This window comes from Polyodon spathula, chromosome 18 (assembly GCF_017654505.1).
Source record: "Polyodon spathula isolate WHYD16114869_AA chromosome 18, ASM1765450v1, whole genome shotgun sequence".
Lineage (NCBI taxonomy): Eukaryota > Metazoa > Chordata > Actinopteri > Acipenseriformes > Polyodontidae > Polyodon > Polyodon spathula.
Window position 1 is genome coordinate 29,346,875 of NC_054551.1, and position 19,277 is coordinate 29,366,151.

The 19,277-nt window shown below is 38.0% G+C and overlaps 3 protein-coding genes across 5 annotated transcripts in view; 1 reads left to right on the forward strand and 2 right to left on the reverse strand.

Moving 5' to 3' along the window:
* Nucleotides 1-3,991: 3,991 nt before the first annotated feature.
* LOC121330654 (NADH-cytochrome b5 reductase-like) lies at nt 3,992-8,096 on the reverse strand. 3 transcript variants are annotated; one of them, XM_041277338.1, is made up of 8 exons: nt 8,026-8,096; nt 7,139-7,327; nt 6,629-6,780; nt 6,463-6,550; nt 5,986-6,090; nt 5,544-5,747; nt 5,307-5,390; nt 3,992-4,152 (listed from the first exon to the last, which is right to left on the reverse strand). In XM_041277338.1, the coding sequence occupies exons 2-8, from the start codon at nt 7,322-7,324 to the stop codon at nt 4,090-4,092; spliced, it is 882 nt and encodes a 293-aa protein (XP_041133272.1). In that variant the 5' UTR covers nt 7,325-7,327; nt 8,026-8,096; the 3' UTR covers nt 3,992-4,089. The 3 variants fall into 3 exon arrangements, with proteins under 3 accessions (XP_041133272.1, XP_041133271.1, XP_041133273.1); XM_041277337.1 differs by having other exon boundaries at nt 4,060-5,390; XM_041277339.1 differs by lacking the exon at nt 5,986-6,090 and having other exon boundaries at nt 4,060-5,390.
* A 262-nt stretch (nt 8,097-8,358) lies between these two features.
* Nucleotides 8,359-13,278, forward strand: LOC121330873 (39S ribosomal protein L37, mitochondrial-like). The gene is made up of 7 exons (XM_041277764.1): nt 8,359-8,882; nt 9,220-9,403; nt 10,334-10,449; nt 11,264-11,449; nt 11,750-11,904; nt 12,455-12,658; nt 13,021-13,278. The coding sequence occupies exons 1-7, from the start codon at nt 8,489-8,491 to the stop codon at nt 13,096-13,098; spliced, it is 1,317 nt and encodes a 438-aa protein (XP_041133698.1). The 5' UTR covers nt 8,359-8,488; the 3' UTR covers nt 13,099-13,278.
* Nucleotides 13,279-15,061: 1,783 nt separating this feature from the next.
* LOC121330724 (single-stranded DNA-binding protein 3-like) overlaps nt 15,062-19,277 on the reverse strand; it is a 17,633-nt gene continuing 13,417 nt past the window's right edge. Inside the window, exons 5-10 of the mRNA XM_041277446.1 lie at nt 18,813-18,885; nt 18,199-18,269; nt 17,589-17,667; nt 17,214-17,242; nt 16,783-16,884; nt 15,062-16,242 (exon numbers count right to left, since the gene is read on the reverse strand). Of these exons, the coding sequence (XP_041133380.1) occupies nt 16,132-16,242; nt 16,783-16,884; nt 17,214-17,242; nt 17,589-17,667; nt 18,199-18,269; nt 18,813-18,885 (465 nt within the window). The 3' untranslated portion in view covers nt 15,062-16,131. The remainder of the gene's footprint in view (nt 16,243-16,782; nt 16,885-17,213; nt 17,243-17,588; nt 17,668-18,198; nt 18,270-18,812; nt 18,886-19,277) is intronic.

Below are 19,277 nucleotides of genomic sequence, written 5' to 3' on the forward strand. Positions count from 1 at the left end.
CACCACTTTATTAATTAAACAAGGGGAAAGATACAGCAGGTATGTAACATTCTGGCTACGATATATAATTGTATGTAGTTATTTAGGCTATATAAGTAACTGTAGAAATTGTATTTGTAGACTGTATTATTATTACCATCATCACTATTATTATTATTTATAATAATAATAATAATAATAATAATAATAATAATAATAATAATAATAATGCAAATTCGTACTTTTTTTCAATTATAAGAAACAAGCCCAGAAATTACATAACACTATAACAGTTGCCTTACAAAGCATAGAAAGTAAAAACAAAAAAAAACAAAAAAAAAAAAACAATTGATGCCTTGGAAACTTGTTTACCTACAAGTACAAATTACATTATGATACTAACAAAAACATTTTCATTCATTCTGATAGACATGATGCTAAATGACCCTTAATTGACTGAGACAATAGATTATTTTTTTTTATTTAAAGTCCTGCATGATTAAATGTCACACCTTTGGCATGCCCTATAATGCATGGTATGTTGTTAAGCAGGTAACACATTTTAATGATATGAGTGACTGCAGTGCTTCCTTATTTATAAAGTATTGCAGTCCTATAACGTGGAGTCCCTAATAGTGTTACATTCCAAGGGGGGTTTGGAGCATCTGTAATGTACATACAGAACAATATTGTGTCACTCTCTCGCGTACCTACCAAATTGAATAAATACGGTAAGGATACTATTTTTTTGTTGTTGTCATTTAATATAATGGGATTTTTTATGTTTTATTTTACAGTCCTCTGTTATGGCTGCTAAACCCTCAAACCCTGAGCTTGCTCACAAGTCCTCTAAAGCCTTGCAGGCTACATCTCAAAGCAACAGGATGATTAGCCTCAAAGCACTACTAGCCGCACAGAGAGGGCTAAAGGTAACTTTCTCTATTATTTCAAGGCGCTGTGGTGGTGCTATGTAATTATCTATTTATGATGTGATCCTGCAATGGGTTTTCTATCTGCAGGAGTGATTAAATACATGTTTATGATCTCAGATCGAATCTAGTACAGCAACACGTCACTTAGAAAAGTTTACCACAGTAAATCTATACAATAATTTTGGAGTTTTCCCCATGGTTATACTATGCTTTCATTGTAGTTTTAAAAATGATGATATCATACCTCTCTGGGCTTTGCAATGCTAACAAACAGTGCACTACCCTACATGCTTTACCATGCTTTATTCCTCTTTGACATGCTGTTAATGTACAATGGTTAACTTTTATATGGATATGCCATTATATTGTTGGTGGGGGCCAAGTTACTAGTATGTTACTACAATAGCCTGTGTTTTTTATTTATCTTTGTTAAATTTATTTGTCTTTGATTATCAGGCACGCACTGCTTTAAAACTAGCCTTAACTAGAGGGACTGCAGCCCGTCTGCGCAAGCCTGTCACTATCACTGATGACCAGGTAAATGTAATCTGCTGCATGGGAGTGGGTTCTGTTATCATATCTGATTTTAGCAGAAATAAAGTGCATGGCTAAAAGTGTTTTTTTTTTTCACAGGACTATGGCATGACCTTCATGTAAATCCAATGTGCATTATAAGCAGAAAAAACATGTTTCTTTACAGTAGTAACCCCATAACCACACTCTTTACAAACAATGTTCAATGTGTCATCATTTATATTATATAGAAACACACCACAGGCAAGTTTACAGACTGTGGGGTAATTCAGTTGATCTAAATGGGGTGGTAATTGAATCTAAACAGTGGTGGATTTGATATACTACACTATTAGATGTTTGTTTTTTTTGTTTTTTGTTATAACCTTAGTACAAACATTTTATTTACCTGTGGCAGTATTAAGATTGCCATTGTTTAGATCAATTGAAGTCTTTAAACGGTAGGAAAACATTCATAGCAACATTCCTAGGAGTGCTTGCTACTTGCCTATGGTGCGTTTTGTATATTTTGAAAATACAACGGACCAGAAAACAATATTAAACATAGATCAATATTTAAGCAAGCAGAGAAAACAAGGTCATATCTTCATAGCAGGGATTAAACTATAAATCAGATTGCAAGGGTTCAGCCTGTCACTGTCCATCAACAGATAGCCTTGCAGTTCAGTTATTGCAAAGTTGTATCAATATTTGAACACCAGAAACTGCAAAACAGAAGACAATCTCTCTCTTTAGCTTCAAACATAGACAGGTTAGTTGTGCTGTTAGTCATAATGATCCATGCCAGTAGTGTTTAGTGATACATAGTGTACTGTTCTTAATACATGTTCCAGTCTACACATATCTCCCAATCAGCTGAAAGTAGTTTTCAGGTGATTTTTTAATTTTTTTTTTTTTTTTTGTGAGGAACAATGTTTTAGTGAAATAAACACAGTGGTGTGGAATTATATTATTTTTGGTTCAAGTGAATCAAAATGCCTATAGATGATTTCCTGCTTTGAGTTTGGTCCTTCATTTAAACTTAAAAGCTGTTGTATCCCATATGCATTAACTGTATTTAGTTTAATGTAATCCTCTAAGTTCTATTATAGTTCATCTCAAGTAGCACAAGTAGCATCCACTACATTTCTCCATTTGATTGATTTCTTGTAGGTCCCTGACACTTCCTCGTCGTGGACAAACTGATGCAAGAGTATCTCCAATCTAAGCTTGAAAAGGTTTTTTATGATCCAACCCTCTGCGTCAAACTGACACAGGATCTCAGCGAGGAGATCAAAGACACGGTGCAGAAGAGCACCCCTCCGCGGTACAAGCTGGTGACGCTGGGCAAGAAGGCCAATGAGGATGCTGTGGTGGCAAGCCGCTGCCTGTGGGACTTGCACGCTGACAGCTTCACCTCCTACACCTACCAGAATTGCACCCTCTTCTGCATCGCTGCTTTTTTTGCCATGTATTCCGAGTGAATCTCTTCTGTTTCTGCCTTTTGCTACAGCCCAGGTATCTCAAAGTGGACTAATAACACCTATAGACTATTACACACTAGCCAGTTGTACAATGACGTATCTGCTTTTAAACCATGCTTTTAAAGTTTTTTAAAAAATCCAATGACATTCTTAACAAAGTCCCTGAGCTGTCACTTACTGTTCAACAGAATAGAAAGACAGACACAGTCCCCAGACAATTCTTACGAAAAGACACTCTTTATTTCTGTATTCACATCCATGCCCTTGGGACCACAGGCTGTACATATCAATACAAGAGCACATTTGTTTAGCTTTTATTCTGCATTAGCAAGAAAAAGATCATACACATAAACCATTTGAAAATGTTTGAACCATTGAATTGTAAAGTAGGTGTGTAGACATGCACCTTGTCAGGCTTTACCAAGCTCCCTTACAGTAAAACAAAGCACAGTTCAAACTGAGTACAACGAAACTGGTCTGGTTAATCCCCTGGATCAAAAATAATGAAGTGTAACAGTACAGCTGTGGCCAAAAGTCCACTAGATTATGTTCGGTGGGGGGGGAGCGAAGGAAGCAAAGCAAATGACACAAATATACACAGAACATACACACACACACACACACACACACCACAACTGTAGCTAGTCATGAAAAGAACATATGGTCTGATTTTGCTCCTTTTCTGGAGGCGAAATAAATAAGACAAAGAAATAGTCTGGGTACACCACACACTAAAAAAAAGGCATTTAACAGTGCATGTTTATATATGATCCAGTTTAACATGTAAATTATTCAAAAAGAATACATCTACGCATTTCTTTGTAAATACTGAGAATTGGTTAATATACTTGGTTTATATACTTTTTTTAAAAATTGATTTTCAGTTTTAATAAAATCTTCAGTTAGTGTGTGAATGTAATTATTATTATTATTGGTCAACATTATTAAAACAAAGAAGCATCATTTTACAAAAACAGTGTGTGGCGCTCCCCGTCACTTTGACTAAAATTAAGGTGATATAAAGAGAGACAGACATACCATCAATTTCCAGTTGTTCTGTTATTTCTTACTATATGGCGTCTTTCTTTTTATTGTCTTTATAACCACTGACACTGGCATCATAAAGGACATTATATTTTTTGACTTTAATAATTACATTCTCATTGATGCCCATTTAGCTTTTATTTCCATGGTAATTTCTGCGTGAACGAGGCATTGACAGCTTGACAGCCTCTCCGTCGTCTCTGTACGAGTAATGAGACACAGACAAACTGTCAGTTTGAGACAAGGCAATTCTATCTTTGGAGTAAGGGAGGAGTTTGCGTAGGAGCTAAAGGAATATAGAATGGTATTGTACACCTCTTCATGGTGACCCCTACCCCCCATGCAATAATACACTTGTCCAGTTGTACTGGATTTACCGCTTTATCATGTATAAGGTTTAGTAGCCTCACAAACAATAACAAACTAGTGAAAAATCCGAGAATCCATTGCATGGCCGTAAGAAATTTTGAAAAACCGCGAGTTTCACAAGTAAACCTTTAGACTTGACATGTATTCATCATCCTACAGAATTAACACTTTTGGCTTCATAAAGTCGAATGAAACCTGCTGAATAATGTTACATTACCATATTCAATCACATATTACCATATTGAAGTACATATCGCTGAATGAAAAACTGACAAACATTGAAAAATTTGACACTTTGAAATCGAACATGAAATGCTGTACTACTTTATGGCTTCTGGCACATTTTTGGAATATCATGTTGTAGTTTCTTGATTACATGATGTTAAATAAAAGATCAAAATTATGTTCATATTGTTTCAATTAAAAAATTCTAGGTGATGCAAAACTGTACACAGTAACTGTCAATACACTGGAGAACAAAGAGTTGGGCTCTGGATGACATGACCATCTTTACGGATTTTTATGTATACTGTGTGTGCGTGCGTGTGTGTGTATATATATATATATATATATATATATATATATATATATATATATATATATATATATATATATAAATAGTTGCTTCATTATCTTGAACTTGCTGCAGCTTAAATGGTTAATTCCCCCTTTCCTGATTTGTTGACCACCATCTGTTGTCCCCTGGGTCTTAATCATACATCCTTGAACTAGATATGGACAAGCTTGGGTCGACTTCATCCACACTCAGTTTAATTCAGCAGCCTTGACTCAACTGCAAATCACCATTCATGTTTCAGATTTGAAATCGGCACAGCACTTAAAACATAAAACAGGGTTATAGCACTTAAAATATAAAACAGGAATCCTGATCTAATCCTGCACTTTTCAGATAGTTGAGCACATCTTGATTAAATGTGACAGAGCCACATATAAGCGCAAAGGGGGCGTTCCTCTTAGAGCTCACCAAAGTCTTTACCACTTCAAGGTTCAGTCGACCCAGATGAGTTTTCTCACGGTAACTCCATGGAAGGTTTTCAAGCGTTTCCTCCTAAATGCAATCAACACACAATAAAAAAAAAAAAAAAACACTGGATACAAAGGTGTTATGGGTAATGCCATCGAAGGAATCTACAACAGTAGTTGTCTATTACCCCCTTATTATGTACTACTGTGTAGGGTTATAAGAGCTTGTATTACTCACCTTGCTCAGAACATAAAACGTTTTGACATTCCAGTACAATGACTGCTCTTCAAGAAGCGATTTCATGTAGATGTCTTCATAGGTTCTGAAGCAGCCTGTCAGTGTTACAAGGGTTTCATCTTCTTCATTGTCTGTGATATATTGTATTATGGAAAGCATGGGTGCTATCCCAGTCCCTGAGACAAACATCAGAAGATGTCCATACTAAGAAAAAAAAAAACCAAAAACATAAGAACATTTTATATACAGTACAGCATGGGTAAAAATAAGACAGTCCAGTATGTCTGTGGATAAATCTTGAATCTTTTCTCACTAAAGCTGTGGTGTCCTTGTGTCCCACTTTCACTTAATATTTCAGCTGCTATAGTTCACGCCATCTCATATATATAGGCTACCTGATAAAATAGTCAACACCCAGGACAATATTAGATGATTGACGAACCTTATTAGGCTTATATGGAAATCCTCCAAATGGCCAGCGCCAATCAATGACATCCCCCACTTTCCAGGTCTTAATATACTGTGACATTAACCCATCTTCATACAGCTGATTGAACATTCAAAAAGCATATATCTTTGAATTAATATCATTGAATTAAAAAAAAAATGCATAGAGTATCATTCAATGTATCATTCAAGTTCTAGTTATGCCAAGCGTAAAATAGCAGTAGTAAGAAAAGCATTTTACATTATAATGTAAGAATGAGTTATGCTGTCAAGCTTACACATCATAATTTCTGAGATTACACAAGTTGTGACCAAATAAACTGAAGATCCATTATAACTGTTTAGCAAAGACCCAGTTCGGTACGGTATAACTTTGTAGCTGTTCTTTTTCACACAACCTCTCAAAGAAGCATTTCTAACATGTTAAAAACAAACTGGATATGTTCTGATAAAAGCTCACTTTCTGCAGTACCTTGATCAAAACCTCAAAGTATCCTTCTGTATTCACTCTGTTAACTGGGGTGTATGCCCGCTGCACTTCCAGCCCATCTACGGTGCCCCTGTGAGTATATTTGAAATTAATAGCAAAACGGACACATTGTCACACAGTGTTTTACACTCAGAGAGTGATACAGTACCTCAAGACAAGATGCTGTCCTAAACTCAGCTTCAGGCTGCCACCATTTGGAACTCTGAATCTGTATAGGGAGGCAGCCTCTGTCATCTTGTTCACAGACTCCAACTGGAAAGCTCTGAAACAGTCTGGATTGATCAGTGCGTCATCACTCTTCTGTAAAAATAACATCTGAAGGTCAGTTCAAGGCTGTTCTCTTTTTAAACACTTGTGTATCTGATTCCAAAGTCTGGGTTTCTTCTGAATGGAAAACAGAAATCAGCACACAAACTAGTCCAGTTATTGTTTTCTTTCTTGGGAGTTTGAGTGAAAAACGCTGAAAACCCTTTAAATGATTTAAGCAGTAATTATTTGTACTGGATGTCCTGCTTTGGTTTTGCGTGCAGTATTTTAAGACTCACAACGCAGATGGGAATCTGTTTAGTCTCATTTGAAGAACAATCAGCAGGATCCATTCTCAGCTGGAGAAAAAGAAACAACAACTTTATACAGAATAGCATGTTTTCTTCTTTACCATCGGGGTCTCCCTTTTTCCATCGAGAAGGTCAATGTCCCCCTTCTCTCTTGCTCTGTTCCATTTTTCCAGTTCACGCTCATATGTATCAAACACACAGGGCTTACAGCCACTGGCACAGCACTGAGAGGGCAAGGGCTCCTTTGGTTTTAATAGAAGCCAGTCTTCATCATCACATTTATCCATTGCCTGTAATTACAGATTGCAGCAAAGTACACACATGCTGGTTATATAGTGAACAAAATAAATGCATCACACATCGGTTGATCTGATTAGAACATTTACTGTTGAAAACACTTATGTCCAGTGGAAAAAGCAGAGACCAGTTTTCTGAGCCAAAGAGTCCCATGGTAACTTGCCAGATTTAGGCAACGCTTGGGAGACCTAACTTGCTGCTACTATAAAGAACACGCGTTGTTCATGTTTTGACAAGAGATTATTGTATACCTTAATTTATACTGCAACAAATCACACTGTGTGTACAGTTTGTAGCAACAGTTCATATTTTCAATAGGGTTTTTTTTTTTTTTAATTAAATATTCTTGTTATCAATCCAAAAACAAAACATTTGCAAAAACTGACGATTAACATTTGAAAACAATAGCATGAAATCTAATAAGTGGGGCTACAGCGACATTTATGCATAGATGCACGTATCAGCTGAGTTATAACTATTTAAAATGCATTCCACTAAAATTCTGTTTTGTACACGATAATTACATCATTCTTGCAACGTTTCCTGAATTGCAATGACTGAATTTTTTTTTCATAACACTGTCAAATTATGCACTTACGATGTTGAATTGTATACCTTTTAGTTTACATCATCATCATTGTAGATATATCATTTATACTATAAATAGGTGTTTTAAATTCACTTTACTTACAGTTTGCAAAATAAGCTTAACAGTGTACAGGTTTCATCATAGACAGTGTTCTCAGTGGGTGAAGTTTCCTCGGGGGTTAGCTACAACTGTTTATATAAACACAAAACCGTAGACATTTTCCGCACTACGCGTGAGAATGAATTTAACGCATATGTGCATAAGACATCTTTTGTTTTTAGTATGTTTTTAGACAAAAAAAAGAACCTCATCATTAATGTTATTTTCCCAATCAAAAATATTTTCCTTCTAAAACACAATAGGAATTTGTTGACGGTCCCTTACCACAATTTGACCCGAGCAAATTCAATACCCACAATGCTGAGTGTGATGCAAAATGGCTGCCTCCTGTGGTACATAATGACATTTGCGGGCTGGGATAAAGCGGTTTAAGATAGGTCACAGTGAACATATCAACAGTCTTCTCTGTTCAATTGGTCTGTAATAAAAGCGTAATAATTTAAATATGTCCAGAGTCGTACAGCACGCCGTTAGGTCTACCGAAACAATGTTGTTAGCGGTTCAAGTAGGTAACTCTGCGAGATCTGCTTTCGGAAACTATTCACACAGTAGAAGATGTGATGTGGGTGGGCGCAGGTTTTTCTCGGCGACATGTGTCTTGTTTGGAAGGGGTCCTCCTTCAAGGAAAGAGAAGAAGACTGTTGCCATCCCAGGTCTGGAGCGGGTCACTTACGCCGACAGGATGCACTACGTACCAGGATTGGCAAAACCCATATTCCCTGACTGGCAAAGAGACTGGCACGACCCCCACCATTATCGGGGACCTAAAACTGAAGAGATGAAGCTGCACAAAGAAAACCCTTGTTACGTATTTAATCAGAGAACAAAAATTTTGGAAGGTAACCTTGCAGTAGAGGCTTCACTCGCATTGTATTTGGACTGCCTCCTTCCCAGGAGCACCCATAGTGCCACATAGCAAATATACATTAAACATGTTCAATTATTCTGTTTTTTCTCTCTGGCTGATAATACAAAACGAACCGAGCTACTAATGTTTGTTCTAGCAGGTTTAGAAGAGCCGGTTTATTTAGCCTGGGTTACTTGAACTAACATCAAGTTTTCACATAGATTTTACTTAATTTTCTACCAGATTGTGCACGTATTCTGAGCGTATTGGATGGGCTAGCTGACTTGGCAAGTGCAACACTTATGCAGATTTTGTTTGTTTTCATGTAGGTGTCAGACAAGCACTGTGGTTAACCAAGTCCAAACTGATACAGGGTCTTCCTGAACACATCCTGTCATTGGCTGAGGACTCAGCCAATCAGATTGAGGACCAGGATGAGCGTGTCCAGCAAGCAATCCGCCACGCACGTTTTTGGGACACCACTGCAATAAGACCCAAACGTGACAGATTTTGGTGAGCTCACAAGAAACTGTTGTTAGATTTATAAGTCATGAATATCAGATTAATGAAAAGCCCAACATTTTTGTGGCAATGGTTCAAATATTATCTCTTCAAAGTCTTGCGCTTGTCTGATATTGTTGACTTATCTTGGGTAGCAAACCACAAATTATGATGCTAAGGTGTAAAATAAACTTATATATACACACACCTCGGGTGAAATGTACCAGAAAACTAACAATACGGCTGCCATATTGTGCTAATATGACATTTTGGTTTTTGGGTGAGAAGCGTCTCCAAATCAGAGCTTCCCAACCCTGGTCCTGGGGACCCTATGTGACTTCTGGTTTTCATTCCCTCTGAGCTCTCAATTACTTAACTAAACCCCCAATTGAACTAATAATTTGCTTAATTAGACCTTTTTATTGTTCTCAGCACCTAAAAATTTGCACAGTACAGGTTACTTATACAATGTGATAGCTTGCAACTGTTTAAAAGCTGAAAACAAGTAAAAGGGCTAATTAAGCAAATTATTAGTTAAGTGAAGGGTTTAGTTGGAATGAAAACCAGAAGACACATGGGGTCTCTAGGATGAGGATTAGAAAGCCCTGTTCCAAATGCTTTTGGATACTAGATTACAGTTTGGTTCACAGCTGTATTTTATAAGCCTATTAGACTTGTTCGGCAATGGGCAGTTTGTCAGAGGCTGTGTGCTGTGTTAGTTTCATAGAGATTGTAGAGACCAAAACCTTGAGTTGTGGGTTTAGATTTATATAATTGTGTCAATATTCTGAATCGGAGCCCTGACCAACATTACCGCCTCAATTTTCAGAAATAGGGTAAGAAAATGATTGAACTATATGGTGCATAGAGTGTGTTATTGATTAGCAGTTTCTAGTACAAAAACATTGAAGGAATTATTACTATTTTTTAATTTTTTTAAAGTCCTGTGCTGCTCCGGGATCTGCTGCACTTGTGCGGGACTCTGCAAGTAAAACACACATCCCTTTCCAAGAGGATACTGGCTGAAAATTATAGAGTGGCGGCATTGTGGAACCGAGGTTAGACTCCATTTGGTTATTTAAAACTTAATGCAGGGCACAGAGGTGTGAACTAAGTGCAACGATATGTAAGCAATAGTACACAATACATGGGAATTACAGATGATTATGGATTGGTTTGGTCAGTAAATAATGACATCTTACTTTTGTTTGTCCAGTAAGAAGCCAGTTGAAAATTGTGTTGAACAAACTGACCTGCCTTTTATTTTAGGCCTCATTAGTTCTGATTCTGGGGCTCGACCTCACTAGCTCAAATTTGACAAAGGAAAACCAATGCAAGTACAGTAATTTCCAGAGCCAGGTCCAAGTAAATACACCTTGCTTACCTGATCTGCTTGTCTAAATGAAACCTTTACAGCTTACTCAGGTTTCTTTGACATGACCTTACAAGACAGCTTGAAGCGTCTGTGTGTGCAGCCGGGCAACCCAATAAGCCACTGTTAATAAAGGATTTGATACACAGCTGTTAAGAGCTAACGTTTCCAAATGACTACATGCTCTCGGTTTACAAAAAGGAATGGTGTTTTTTGCAAGTAGTAAATAGTTAAAGAGGTAGCTTGTTGTAGAACATGTTTTATTACTCCATTGAAATAACATTTGCTTAATATATACAGTATATATTCCCACCTGTGGTCATTATCTACAAAGCAAATGGGACCCTAGTTTAAGTTTTATCTATAAAAGGATCCTCAAGTAATTTTTTTTATCATTTTGTGTGACACTGCTATTCATTGTAAAATATTTCTTAGCATACAGAACAAATGATCTTATGACTGTGTATGAGGCAACGAGGTTATTTTCTCCTTTACACCAGACACAGATGTTTTCCAAGTGCGAGGTCTGAATGGAATGCTGTTGAACAGCATGACACCTCTGCCAGCTGTGGCCCCGAGTGGTGAAGTCTTGGCCACCGAAAACCACACTCTGGAGACTTTCTACCCGATCTCTCCCACCATTGATTTGCAGTCTACATACGTGTATGATCAGAAAAATGACACCGGTAGGCCTTAAAGCTGAATGCTTTCATAATCAAATTCAATTAAGGATTGTGAATGCATCTTAATAATCTTATTAAATATCCTGTAATTCAGTAGTAAGAACCTCTGAAATTACCGATTATGACATAGTGTTGCTATTTAAGATGCAGATTATGTTTGGTTCATTACTTACTTTGTCCTGTTTGGATTGCATACTGTATTTGCCTTTAGCAGCAACAAACAAAAAAGTTTTATACATTTTGTAACCTGCATGAACAAAGCTTATGCTGCATCATAATCTTTTGCACCTACTTTGTTTTCAGGATTCAGAGACGGGTATCCTTATCCACACGCACACACTTTGTTCTTCACTGAGACTGAGGACTCTGCTGCCAAGTTTAAACCAGAGCAACTCCGGGCCAAGATGATCATGTTTGCTTTTGGAAATGCCCTGGCCAGGGCCAAATCTCTCTATGGGGTATGCGGGGACAGCATCCTATTAATGGTTTCAGGACAGTGTAAAATTACAGGCGCAAAGGACGTGTAGAGTATTATTAGTTTTCTGTATTCTACCTTGTAATCTGTTTCATAATAACAGTTTAGCAAAAAGTGTAGTCCATGTTTTGCTTTTGTGTTAATAAGCACTTTGCATTGCGGTTGTGGATAAACTATTCACTGCAAAACAAATAAACTTAGCAGGTGGAGGCAACAATATTCTGGGACCATCGTGTTGTTCTACAGATGACATTGCTTTATTGCATTATCTGTTTAACGTGGGCACCAACTGGCCATCGTTGAACTTTAAAAACAGCAGATCACACCATTGTTGCCAGGACAACATTTCTTGACAGATGGCGTTCTTGAAATTGTTTTTTAAAACAGCATTGCAATGTGAACCACTGGCCACAGGAAGCAGAAATCTCAGCATCCACACTTCTTTCGTTGTTTGCTATCTGCTGTTGAGCTCCAGTATCATGTTGTAAGATCAACTCCATTTCCCTCATACAGAGCATTACTTGTCTCAACAGGAGCACCCTCAGGTTCTCAAGCACCCTGTTGTCATACAGAGTATTGCCACAGATGGCAGACTGTTCCAGTTCATCGTGCTTCAGCTGAACACCACAGACCTAGGCCCAGACACTGGCGTGAAAAACCTGATTTGGATGGATCAAGATCAGCTCCTGTATGACTATGCAAAATGCCGCCCTTTGATTAAAAAGAAGATCATCAAGGTCAGCACCTAAAAACACACATTTATGTTGAGCAAAGTTTCTTGAAGTGGTGTTTGTAATTCACAAAGTAATGTGAATTAACACAGTGTATTGTTTGAAATTACAAATGGTAGAAACCAGTCACAGCTGCATTGTTTTTAATATAATAGAAGTGGGTGGTCAATGAAGTGGAGGTGTGAATGATTATTAGTATGCTTAATGTATGAGCAGAAGACTTAATAACTGTATAATGATCTGAAATATCTATTACGTAGGGCTGTCCAAAAAAGTTCACTGCAATAATAGTATATGTGAATCGAGTTGAGGACAAGACATTTTGTTTTATGAGGGTAACTAATGTGAGCTTTACTCTCTCCTTAAAGGTTCCTGCAGGATTAGCTGGGTATCAGCCACAGACATTCAAGAAATTTCTTGCATTGCACTTGCATGGAGCTGTGTGATCCTGTCTGACTACTTTGCCACAGGCAGCTCTGCACCAGAGTGGTGTTGACCTAGCAACCAACCTTCCATCCACTACAATGGAGGATAGAACAGGATCGGAGCTAAATTGAAACTTTGCACTTGTCATTATTCCACGAATACTTTGACATTTAAGAAAAAATAAACGTTTCTATTTGCAAGTGTTGGAGTTTTAATATCCAAATACATGTTTATAGTACTGTTTGCATTATCATAAAAAACGCAAAACAAAACATCTTACTTTCCAACAACGATCCCAATAGTTAATGCAAAATCATTTGATACACAGTTGTTTAAGAGCATAAACTTTAAACTGCACCCTTAAAGGTTTACATTATGCAATTAAAGCTGCTCTATCACTGTCAACATCTAATAGGTTTATTTGTGTGGTCATAAAGGACAGCCCCCCTTTATGTATCCATTTTCCACAATAAAATGTTCCCACATTACTTGACTAAATTCAGTGAATGCACAGGCCATATTGATAGTAAGCCATACATGTAGGCTGCTATAAAAGGGCCATTAACTAAATCAGTGTTCAATACGATGAACAAGTCAGATAGTCCAAATGTATTTAAAAATAGTATTTAAAAAAGGTAAAGAACGCAGAGAGTGCTCCACATGTATTACACAAGGTAATAGTTATTTAAAATAGCCAAAGTCACTTCATGAAAGGAGCAATTCCTACATATTAGATGCTGTTTATGTTCCTCTCATGCACATGAAAACTTTGTACTGTACAGCTTTCAAAGACAGATTTTCTGCGTCGATCCCAACAAAGCACTAGAACATAAGCTGACGTTCCCATGTTCACAGAAGGGATATTGCAAATTACATCTTCTCAAATCATGACTTTCATTTGCTTTGATTCTAGCTCGTGTCACTTTACATCAGCCACCCCTAGCCTGCAATGACCCAATGAGACCCCCCCCCCCCCCCCCCCCAAATTACAATATCTTCCCATATTTCTGCTTGGCAGTGGGCTGTTGCAAGTTCAAAGTTCACAGCAAATTGGGGGCTACACGAATTTCAGCATTACCTCGAGATCCTGAATATAGACGCAGAACACTGGTTTGAATGTGTGTGTGAGTCCAGCATTAGTCACCCCTGCAACAGGGACAGTATCTCTATACACTACAAACAAACACTCAGCATGTAGTCTTGCTGCACAATCCTTGAACAAAACAACAAGAATATACATAGTTACAATAAAACCCTGTATTTCAATAAAGGTCCTGGAAGAACAAAAACAGGAAGGACAACTTTTGCAATGATTCAGGACTGATTTGGCATAACAATGGTGAATAATCAATCCGCACCAAGATGAAAAAGTCACACTGAAATCAATTGTCAAATGTCTAGTCAGCATCCTGCTAGAAACATTATCCCTACACAACCAAGGATAATATTTAACCCAATATGCTAAACTGTGTTACATCATTTGAACAATACCCTTCACATTACCAATATCCAGATTTACAATTCAGTGCTGTAGAAATAAAATAAAACCGGTCCATAAGAAAGTGTTTTTCATCTTTATATTTAATTACAGTGTGGGGAGGGGGAAAAAAGTTTCATCCCATTCCATTGAAGATAAATAATTTAGCTATTGTAAAATTACATTACCAGGTGATTGTTTCAGTAAAAACAAAAGAAAAAAAAAAAGCCATCTTTGAGACCAAGGGTACACAGCAATACAACAAATCATTTTGCATTTTTTAATCCGTCTGAAACCATGAGAATACCATACTAAAATACCCTTGGCATGTTTAAAATGTCCAGTAAAAGCCTACAAACCTAAAAACAATTAAAAAAAAAAAAAACATTTCAAATCATCCCCAACGAATAGTATGAAAAGTATCTCAATTTGCAGTCAGACACATGGATATAAATTTCTTTGGGGGGGGGGTAGATGACAGAACAATCCCTCGATAAAACATTAGCAACAAATATTGAACTCAAACTATAATGTAGAATTACTTTCTCGCTCTCTCATTTAACCAGACGACAAGGTAAGAAACACTGAAACAGCTACAATGTTCGAGAATCAGCACAATGGTATGTCAGGCAGATAATATTTTATACATAACAGCATACACTTTTTATAGAAGTGGACTTATGTAAAAAAACTAAACGAGAAAGAAAAGGCCCATCTACAGGTAGTGCACTGTACATAGATTTGCATCATTCACACAGTGTCAATTTACAACCGGTTGGTATTACTTTTCTGTGGAAGTCGATTAACTGTCTGTCTTAAAGCATCTACAGAACGGCAGTTATAAACAAAATCGGAAATGAAAAAGGACACATATGCATTACAGGGATATCAGTGTATGAAAAGGAAATACCAATGACACACATACATTTTAAATGGTCTCTTAAATCATCAACTTAAAAAAAAAAAGTACTTATGTAAAAGAATTAAAAAGCCAAATAAAAAGCTTTCAAAATGTATTCATCCCACATAAATGTCCAATGGCTATCACAGGTATTTGACAAGGTTAAAACAAAAAGAAGATTCACCATCCAGTTCAAGGCTTGAATTTCTGTCCCACAGTTCACTGCAAAGAATTCCATAGGAGGCAGGTTTGTGATGCTTCTTCCAAGAGGACACCTTGTAGCTAGATGAAGGAGCCAGTTTACCAAAATAAGACACAATTCAGAATTGCTAACAGTCTGTTTTTTCTTTCTGTTTTCAGAAGGAAACCACATTGCATGTGTAACTGTCCAGTTTTTAAAAAGTAGCCACAACACTGACAAGGTGATTTCTCATACCTAGACTAGCGTCCCTGCGCGGCACAGCACAGACATACATAAAACAGGTTTAAAGGAAAAAGCAAAGGAGGTCAAGTCAGGTGCTAGAGGCGTTCTGTGTTTTGCTTGAAAAGTAAAATACAAATAATAAAAAAATGTGTCATATACATATTTAACCCTTCCAAAGAAGTCTTGTCATGTGTCAAAAAAAATTGTCCTTCATTTTTTATGGAATGCAAGAAGTTCAGCTTTTGTTTCGTTTATTGCATGAAACTAAATTCGGGGTGTTTCCCCGGTTCCTTGCCAAAATGTTTAGCTGCTTCTTGCGAACTCTCTTTTATCTTCCAGATGACGGCTGACTCATTCTTGTCCTGGGGAGGGGGAGAGGGGTGGGAGGGAAATCACACGCTCATCGTCATGCTGGGAGAATACTGAAAGAAAGCAACACAGGATAACTGGTTTGGAACCAAGCTGCTACGCAAAAACACAACCACACAGTACAGCAACTCGAGCGGTCTACAGAGCAAGAAAGAACTGGCTTAAAAACACTGATCACTAGTTAAGGTCAATAAATTTAAAAAAAAAAAAAGGACAGCATTCAGTGCATCTTCTTGCTAGGCTCCAAATCCCTCAGATTATTTTTGTTTTAATACATGTGAATGACAAAGGCACTTTGAATAAACAGCCACAAACATGACAATCAACACCTGGTAAAATAACTGCTTAGTGCTTATGGTACCACCACCTAAAGGGTTCAACATTTTGATTAAATGCTACATTAATTAATACTAGGACAGGTTTACATTAAAACAGGTACTTGCTGTAGAACATTTATTTTTGCATTTGCTTTTTAATATAGGAGTTTTTCTTAAGCACGATGTTTGACAGGAGCGATCTAAGGGTTCACTCACATTGTCGTTTTGGAAGGAGTGGAGAAAGTTGCCTCCCAGCTCGCCATCATCCCTCGGAGTGCCTGGAGGATTGCTAATGCCACTTATGTTGTTTGGAGAATTCTGCAGGGGGTGGAGTGGTGAAGAACACAAGAAATCAATATATGCCAACCAAACAAATCAGCTGCATTTTTTTCATGCATTCAAAAATTGTAAATAATCTTTAGTGTTCATTGAAATAATGTAACAATTTACACTTGATATAAAATACAATGGTTCTGATTGCACAGCATTAAAAAAAGTATTAATATCTAGCATAGCTTTTATTGTTTATTAACACATTCGATAAATATGGAATATTAACAATAAAAACAAAATCCTGATGCTGATCCTCCACTAAACTGACAGACTTAAAGAAATGTTTCCATTGGGGATGAAATAAAATAAGTTACCTTCGGGAGTCCGTCTATATCTCCCGACCCTGTAAAACAATTTAAACAAAAAGGCGCACTTACAATATGTATTTGATATTAAATGCATAACCGGTTTAAAAAAAAAATAAAAGGTGACAAGCCAGTTCCCAAATGAAAAAAACTTAACTAAAAAACAGAACTGTACTACTTTGCTTTACATTGCGTTTGTCCTATCACCTGGATGAAGTAACGATATCTTTAAATTCGATGCATTCCGACAGTAAATGCATCAAGTGCTCTTAGCAAGAACTCCCTCCTCATAACAGGCTTCCATTGCAGATCGATAGCATTTTTGGCATGTTGAGCGTATGCTGTATTAAATTGCGCTCACTCTCACTCGCAGGCTTGGCTTACCTAATGATCCGTTCATGTGGTGTGGCTCCATTCCGCCCATCCCCCCCATGGGGCCGTCGGAGCCGGGGCCCATCGGAAACTGGGAAGGAAGAGAGAGACACGGTCACACAGCCAGCGCAGACAAAGCCACAAATGGCTTGGCAGGAGAGAGGCTGACCCCGTCAGGGAGCAACTCAATAAGGTGGAGCTCCCCAAGGGGTTAAATTGAGATCACTGTGACCTGAAGGAGTAGAGGTTGCCTTGGATTGAAAACCATTTTTTGTCACCTTAATGCAAACCATTACAGAGTGGTAATGGTGGATGATGTGACCATTTCAGTGTTTTTTTATTTTTTTTTTTGTATCATTTGTTTCCATCTCCAGAACATCGGCTGTGGTTTAACACATCGAAGCACTATGCCTTCTCACCAGATGAAGTGTGAGAAGCCCCGCAAAGTGGTCCAGAACACAACCAAAGCGAGTGTCGAAAGGTAACAATCCTGACTATGCAGGGTACTGCTTAATTAGCGGGAATTACATTTTGGAGTGCAGAGCTTAGCAAGTGTAGAGAAAATATCTATAGTGGCCATTGAAACTGTTCAAATACCGATTAATAAATATTCAAACCATACACTTGTTCGGTTTCCTCCTGGTGGTACAGCATTAATCATTGTGTAGATGTTGTCACTGGAATTTGTTGAATCTGTACATCAAAAAGGTGAAGAAACACTGTTAATCTCTTGCTTTAATTACAAATGCTAGAAGCACTTGATCTGAATTGCCTGCATCCTATTGGGCTGCCATTGAGTACTTGAACGTTCTTGTTAATTAAAACCCAACTGAAAATCCCTTTGATTTCCATCAGTAGGATGAATAAACTGTACAGCTATTTCAACATTAAGCACACATACTGTGTTAACATGTATTTTCAAAAACCCATGACTATTTGGGGGGGGGGGGGGGGGGGGGGGGGGGGGGGGGGGGGGGGGGGGGGGGGGGGGGGGGGGGGGGGGGGGGGGGGGGGGGGGGGGGGGGGGGGGGGGGGGGGGGGGGATTAAAAAAGACAAAATAATGGTATTGGGAAGTTGACGCAGATCATGTTGAAGCTGCTTGAAAGGAAACGTCTGCATGTAAATCAGAGTTCACTGGCTTATAGAAACACTATGTACAGAGAAAGAGGGTAAAAAGAAAACTGACCAAATGGACACAGCATAAGTGCTATACAGTGGCGATTGTAAAGGTGTACCTGCTGGGCTTGGCATTATAGGTGTGCCAGGTGGACCTCCTCCACCAGGGGGACCCTGCAGACAGAGGATTAAATAAATACATCAGAAGCAGCTCAAACAAGACTATATACTATAATAGGTCAGGGGATCGTGCTGCCATCAGCAACAATGCCTTACCTTGGTTCTCTGCCAACTGATAATCTCTTACTAAAACGCTTGATGCGCTACACTATACTGATGCCTATTGCTGTGTTTAAGCCAATGTGATACAGTCTTGTATCCAAACAGTATCTCCTGTAACAGACAACTAAAAAGTTACATATTGCACACTGGCTCTATATAAATACAGGAGCGGCACTGAGGTTTGGGTACTGGTGCACATGGGTCAGAGCCTGGCACCTCTGGCACTGGCAGAAATCTCGTCTCACAGCGCCTACTCTCATCAGCATAGCAGTTAATTAGCAGCCGTCAGTCTCCGGTCTGGT